This window comes from Antedon bifida, chromosome 4 (genome assembly GCF_963402885.1).
Source record: "Antedon bifida chromosome 4, ecAntBifi1.1, whole genome shotgun sequence".
NCBI lineage: Eukaryota > Metazoa > Echinodermata > Crinoidea > Comatulida > Antedonidae > Antedon > Antedon bifida.
This window is the reverse complement of record NC_136229.1, coordinates 20,627,145-20,633,988: the sequence shown is the minus strand read 5'-3', so window position 1 is coordinate 20,633,988 and position 6,844 is coordinate 20,627,145. Positions and strand designations below refer to the sequence as shown.

At 32.1% G+C, this 6,844-nt stretch overlaps 1 protein-coding gene across 1 annotated transcript; it reads right to left on the bottom strand.

The window, feature by feature from the left end:
- Positions 1–14: 14 nt before the first annotated feature.
- On the bottom strand, positions 15–6,837 carry LOC144841113 (meiosis inhibitor protein 1-like). The gene is made up of 9 exons (XM_078697302.1): positions 6,582–6,837; positions 6,159–6,206; positions 3,790–3,863; positions 1,776–1,881; positions 1,422–1,622; positions 935–1,026; positions 529–701; positions 198–338; positions 15–96 (listed from the first exon to the last, which is right to left on the bottom strand). The coding sequence occupies exons 1-9, from the start codon at positions 6,835–6,837 to the stop codon at positions 15–17; spliced, it is 1,173 nt and encodes a 390-aa protein (XP_078553428.1).
- Between the last annotated feature and the right edge of the window lie 7 nt (positions 6,838–6,844).

The following is a 6,844-nucleotide window of genomic DNA, read 5'->3' as shown; positions in this document are numbered from 1 at the left end:
AAAAAATTATTTCTTTAAATGAAACATCTAATATATTTGATACAACTACATAACATGAACATGTACCTGTTCAGCATCTTCTGTATTAACTCTAGCCTGAAATTAAAAAAAAATATTTTACTAAAATGAAAGAAAAGTTGTTAAAAAAAGATATACTTAGCCTAATATAAATATTGTTATTTTCAAATGTTTCTTACCCTTGACATAAGATGTCCTTATTTTTTAATTTCATGGCATGGTTAGTTGCCCTGACAACTGAATCCATTCCATAAACAGCATGGCACTCGTGGAAAAAATTTAGTGAATCTGTGAGAACTAGGAGGCAGCAAAATATTGAGCTGTGGAGACAAGTTACTTTCTTTAGTTTCAGTCAATTGGCCACGCTTGAAATTAACTGCACGGTACCAAAGCTGAACAATGAATACTGTAGGCGTCAAATACATTCCCATGATCAAAACCCTTTACTGACTACTTGGGATACCTTCATCAACACATTTTCCTTATTTTTATACATGAAGATAGGCCTACCTCAGAAGAATGTCATTTGTTGTGGCGAGACACTCAAATAGGAACTCTGCTATGTCTGCAGACAGTAAAGATTCTGTGAAAGTTGTTTGCTTCAAACTCTTCTCTGCCAAAACCAGCTGGGTTAAACATTGGACTACTGTAATTTGATGAATGCCATTTCTACTCAAAAGCACCTGAATTTACAGAAACGGAAGAATTACTTTAGAGCAAAGTCTTTAACAAATAGTTGTTAAACTTGAGATAACTCAATAATAATAATAATAATAATAATAATAATACGTCGATCTTATATAGCACTTTCAATGCACAAAGCATCTAAGCGTTTCACATTATTTCCCCAGTAATAGTCAATTTTTATGTATTTACAGGATTGCTCTAATGGTTATACAGTTCAAAATTGCTGTACCTTTTTAAAAGCTGAAGATGCAAGTCCATAGTTGTCTGTTGCCATAATTTCATGTACTGAGCACTCATTCTCAACAACTTTTTTTAGAAGCCCTATAAATAAAGATTCATGTTTTGTATTATTTAGTGATTAACCCATTAGAAACATTGACAATAGGCTCTCTCCATTTTTAGTACCATGTTAAATATTGAGATAATTTAACCAATCCAATAAGCATTTATACATATTTCTAGTACTGTACACTTCTACTCTAGTACTCATGTGATTATACTATAGCAGCACAACAAATATTCTTATTCTTTCCCTTTAAATGTAAAGCTCTGTGTACACTATAAAACTAACTAAAATAAGGGTGATGTGCCCAAATATGGTAGTGATATGCTTAAATATGGTAGTGCTATGACATCATCATGTCCATATAATATGGGCACATCACATTGTTTTGTCACATAAAGTTTGATAGTGTAGACAGAGCTTTAAACATTACCCAGTGAGTTCATTGTCAACTCAGAAGAAGTAGCAGAAGCAATGATTGCCAGTAGGTTTTTGATGAGCTCTTTTACAAGAGGTTCCTTGCAAATGTTGGTCATGTGACCCCCAGCAAGGTGAAGGAGGATGTACGTGATTGCTGATTGGATATTCTCATCTGGGTACTTCAGCCCTGTCAACAGGTAGTCTGTAAAGTGTCCTATTAAAAATAATGTTGAAATAAACAAGAAACATTTCTTACAAAAATTGCTGCTCAACTTGTTGACATACAGTTTGAATTATTGTTCTTTCTTCATTAAATTGTATATATATATTTGTTATAATAAATGTGATTATGTGAGGAATTACTTACTGTAAGATTGTTGGAGTAAATCAGCCAATGGAGGAATAGATTGCAGCAAACGACCAATCAGAGTAAGCGAAGGGAGGCTTTTTTGGAAGCTTGAATCCTGAAGGCACTATACATAAGCAACAAAGAAGAGACAAGTGATTTCTATAGACCAGATATCACCGGGCTTCATCACTAAACAATTTAACCACTGTACAATTTATAAAGCTCTATGTCTACACTATCAAATTTAGGTGACAATAAAATGTGATGTGTCCATATATGGACTCGATGTTGTCATATCACTACCATATTTGGACACATCACACTTTTTTTGTCAAACTAGTTTGATAGTGTAGAGCTTTATAGTATGTGAAATAAGGTTCACTGAAAGTTGTTAAGTCAAGTATGAAGTAATCAATATGGTAGCTACGATCACATTTCAATAATGTCTAAGGATGATTTAGCACTATGTCTCAAACACATTACATTACATACAAAACATTACAGTGATAATTATAGTTTATGTCTGGTAATGCTATGCCAACAATGCAAGACAGGGTTTACTGAAAACTCTTTTTAATTTTGAGGTCCGAAATGTCTGTGGACTTTAATTTTCAAACTTTAATTTATTAATTTATATGTAAAGGCCTTTATTCTACAGATTTTATAGCAGCAATTGTTATATTACAGTACATATAGTTTAATTTGAAATTCAATTTATTTATTCAAATAAATTCAACTTATTTATTTAAATAAATTCAACTTATTTATTCAAATAAATTCAATTTATGTATTAAAATATATATTTAATTTATCTATTAAAATAACTATAATACAGAATGCCTAGTTTTGTGTAGGCAGCACCAATTATACACCAATTAATTACATTTGGTGAAAATGACAACAATAAAAATGATAAAGATAATTATAATGATAATAAATTGATAAAATTATTAAACACAATCCATTAACCTTAAAGATGATAGTAATGATTGTTTTTTTATTATTTTAATGTCAAACCAATCAACTTCCAATTTATACCTCCATGTTCCAACAATAATCAACCAAACTATGGTATCTTAATTTCAATAATTCCCCTGAGTGTACATCTTTTGAGCATATCCCTACATTTCCCATTTGAATGGCTAGTGTATAGGCCATTCGCAACGACCATATAAGGGCATGAGGTGGCTTGTGGCAGCACTGCCTATCAACTGATTTCTTGATGAGGATTCGCATGCCACAGGCAGTTTAATCAAATAACAGCCTGATGAAAACTCATCATCAATCACATGCTAGGAGCTAGGCTGCCTAGCGGGTGTTATTAGATTAGACAGTAGCGCAGTGGGATGTTTATAGCTTGGCTCGTGCCATACTTCAGGCTCTTGGCTTATCTTGTCATCTTACTTTACCAATGTTAAAGTTGGGCAACAAAAATTATGCTGCGGGTGTTAGAGAAAAAAAGAATGTATTGACTAATTACACAACTTAAATTTATTGTTTTTGCTTATTACTGTATAAGATATAGTGTCCCCTGAAAAAATAAATGTAACTTTTGTTGTTGATAGACCATTTTAATATCACATAATAGTTATTCACTTCGACCATAAATTGGACTGTAAAATTTTAATATTTATCTGATAAAACCATAATTTAAAGAAGTCAGCCGGAAGCCCATAATTATCTGTCTTAAAAACGAATTTTCGTTAATTGCATATTTTTTTGATTTTTTATAACTTTTTTTGTTGTTATTTTGCAAATGCGATTAAATAATAAAACGGTAAAAAATGGTATATTCAAAGTACAACTTTTACAAAGTACAATTTTCTATATATTTAGGACAATACATTGATTAATGATTCAAAACTACAAAATAAATTGCTTTTAAAGTAGATTTTGTCTGCAAATAAAAGTGTCTGGCAAATAATTAGGCTGTCACAACTGTGTGAAAATATTTATAATTAAATTAGCATTCTTGTACAAATATTTACAAAAGGAATTTATAAATTAGGAAGTTGAATTATAATTGTTTTACCAGAGCTGTCACTTGATTCACAATACCATACACCAAATCTTCATTCCTCAGTTGACAACAAACTTCAACAATTACTAAAAATATATGAAAAAAAAAAAAAAACATAAACTGATTATGGGTAGAACAAATGAAATAATATTCAGTTTCATAATGGGTGAAAGTAATTAAGATTGAATTAGAATTTTTTTAAACAAATATTTATTTATAAACAGATGCACATACTACTTGGCTGACATGGCAATTCTATCCAAATCCTCAAAAAATAAACTAATAGTAAATACAGAACATTAAGTAAAGTTTGCCACTTTTTTCCCCTGGTTCCCACAGTATCTTTCCTGCAAATTTTATAACCTTTTTTACATATTGTTTATTTGTCACCACTAAGTACAGGTAGTTTATAGTAATTTAATTTCACATATTTAAAAGCCCAGCTTACACCTCCATTACAATAATTAGTAGCCCATAGGATAATCTGTATTAAATTATAAAACGGGCAAATGCCCTATATTTTGTTTGATAGGGCTTACATTCGTTAATAGTTACATTGAGCAGGAAACCCAGGTGTGTCAAGTACATGACCTTGAGTAAACAATTAGGTATATACAACTGTTATATTATGTTAGTCTCCTTCGGAATACATGTTAGGTGGCCAAGAAAACGATAGCATAGCCAACACCAGGACCGTTATTGCGATCCTGGTATTGCATGCATGCATCGGTTTAGCCAAGTTACATATTTGTGGTATTGAGGCATTTCATTCAAGAAATATACCTCATTATAAGTGTTCATCTCTAATAGAATAATCTGCAGATACACATGGCTTACAAATAATGATAAAATGTCTGAGGTGAGTTGGTGGATATTGTTGTATTGTTGTTGATCACAATTTCTCCCTCTTAAGTAATAAAAAGTGAATTCATAACTGATAACTTTAAGCAACACACATGGGTGGATTCTAGGGGGTCCTACCTGGCCCTGGTCCACTCCCTGCCCTGGTCCACTCCCTGCCCCACTCCGCACTAAATTAAAAAACATGTAACGCAAAATATACAATACTGTATATCAACAAATCGTGCACTTAATTTTACAATTTTTAGGCCTCCCTCCCAAAAGTGCCATATTATAAAATAATACTTTCAGTGGCCCCGTAGGCCTATATAAACTATTCCATACTGGTTGTATGAACGGCTGTTCTTAAAGTGAAAGTGTGATATTCTTAACGCAGTAAAGTTTGCTATGTCTAATTAAGTGGGATCCAGCAACTGAATGATATGTGTTTAGATTTCTGCTATCACAATCACAACACCTGCTCCTATGTGAGTTGAGTTTATACACCTCCCAATGCTTAAGCTAACAATCTGCTCGTCAAGCTGTCCTAAGCTGGTCTAAACTACCATACGCTGCATTGCTAAAATGTCCGGTCAGACCCCTGTTCCTGGGTCACCCCTACAAACATGATACTCATCGATAAACATAGTGATAATGACATAATGAGAGTATTAAATATGTTTATAAGTGTAATTAATATGCAAGTATTTAATTTGCATAATCCGGGAAGTTTCTCTTGCCTTATAAGAAGGTTGCAATCTGTGATGATGATTACCCCCTGGTTTGTATCACAATGTTTTCTTAGGTAAAGTTCTAGGCCTACTGTATTAATATTAGAGGAAGAAATATTTAGTACATAGGTTCGATCAAAATATATATAGATGCTAAGATTATTATAAGTATAAATTATTTTCTTTAAAATAATAATTTTAATTTCACCTATTCTTAAAGGCAAGTTAAAAATGTTATACGTAAATGAAACAAATTCTACATTCCTTATCTGAGAAAATCCAACATTAATGTTAATGTTGTAATGTATTTTAAGAGCATAATGTGTCTGATGCTACCATGGTTACAACATATGCAGTACTAGAATTAACTGTTCTACTTGAATGTGATTTGTTGATGCAACACTGCCTGTACTCCATATATGGTATGATCAGCTGTTGTAAGGCATGTTGCCAAAGTCTGTGTATATAGTACAGTAGTCTAGTTTTGTTCGGCATTCTGTATTATTATACACAGATTCAAGATTCAAGAAATGTTATTGGTCCACTTAAAATGGAAATTCATTTTGCTTGGCGTAATTAAGACAATCAAACTACAAGAAAAATATATAACATTTTTAAAATTACAGCTTTGGGACCTAGCAATGTTCCCCGTTTCATAGGGATATTCCATGAATAGGGGTTGTGTTGAAATATGTGTTTCCCCTTGTTTGTTTCACCATTTTGGTAGGGATTCTACCGAAATTGTCAAACTGGCTTAATTGGCTCATTACATTTATTTATTAAATTTATTATCATTAATTTTAATCTTACCTTCAATAGCTGATGCTATGATACCGTCATCTGATGAAGCAAAAAGAGCTACACAAAATGGAATGAAATAAAAAACGTTAAAATATGAATCTTTGCTAAATAAATAAATAAAAAATAACTTATATCATATGCTGTTTTAAAATAAAATATTTTCAATGTAATTGAAGAGCTTCATTCACCCGAAACAAATGGGTAAAGTAGAGAGCAGGGAATCTTTTTAAACATTATACTGTATAGACAATTTTATTATATACAGTATTTTAAATCTGTGTATATATTATTTTTTTATTTTTTTTTTACTATTATTATTATTGATGAGTAAAGGAAAAAATACAAAAAAAATACAAAGAGATGAGGGGGATGGAATAATGTAAGAATGAAACAGGTACTGGAAGCTCAGTAGATACGCTCATTGCCACCTACCAATCAAAACGGACACAAGGTGTACAGAAACCTGTGGTTCATCATCCAGAGTTCTAAGAAGTTCATGATCACTATCCACAACCACCTTCAACAACTCTGTCAACAGGAACTTTTTCTTTACAGGCGGTTTTCCTGGGTCCTCGAGCTGTTCAAGAGCACACGCCACACAAAATACAATGCCCTGATGGCCGCAGTTGAAGATCCAGCAATCATTGTGCGATGTGTGATTGGACGTGAGTAACATTAGTCCTGACATCCTGTTC

Excerpts from the sequence above, each read along its gene's own strand:
- LOC144841113 (XM_078697302.1), bottom strand. The coding sequence starts at position 6,837 with ATGTCAGGACTAATGTTACTCACGTCCAATCACACATCGCACAATGAT. Across the intron at positions 1,882-3,789 it reads TGAATCAAGTGACAGCTCTG|TGCCTTCAGGATTCAAGCTT; the intron begins GTAAAACAATTA and ends GCTTATGTATAG. Across the intron at positions 339-528 it reads ACAAATGACATTCTTCTGAG|CTCAATATTTTGCTGCCTCC; the intron begins GTAGGCCTATCT and ends TTGTCTCCACAG.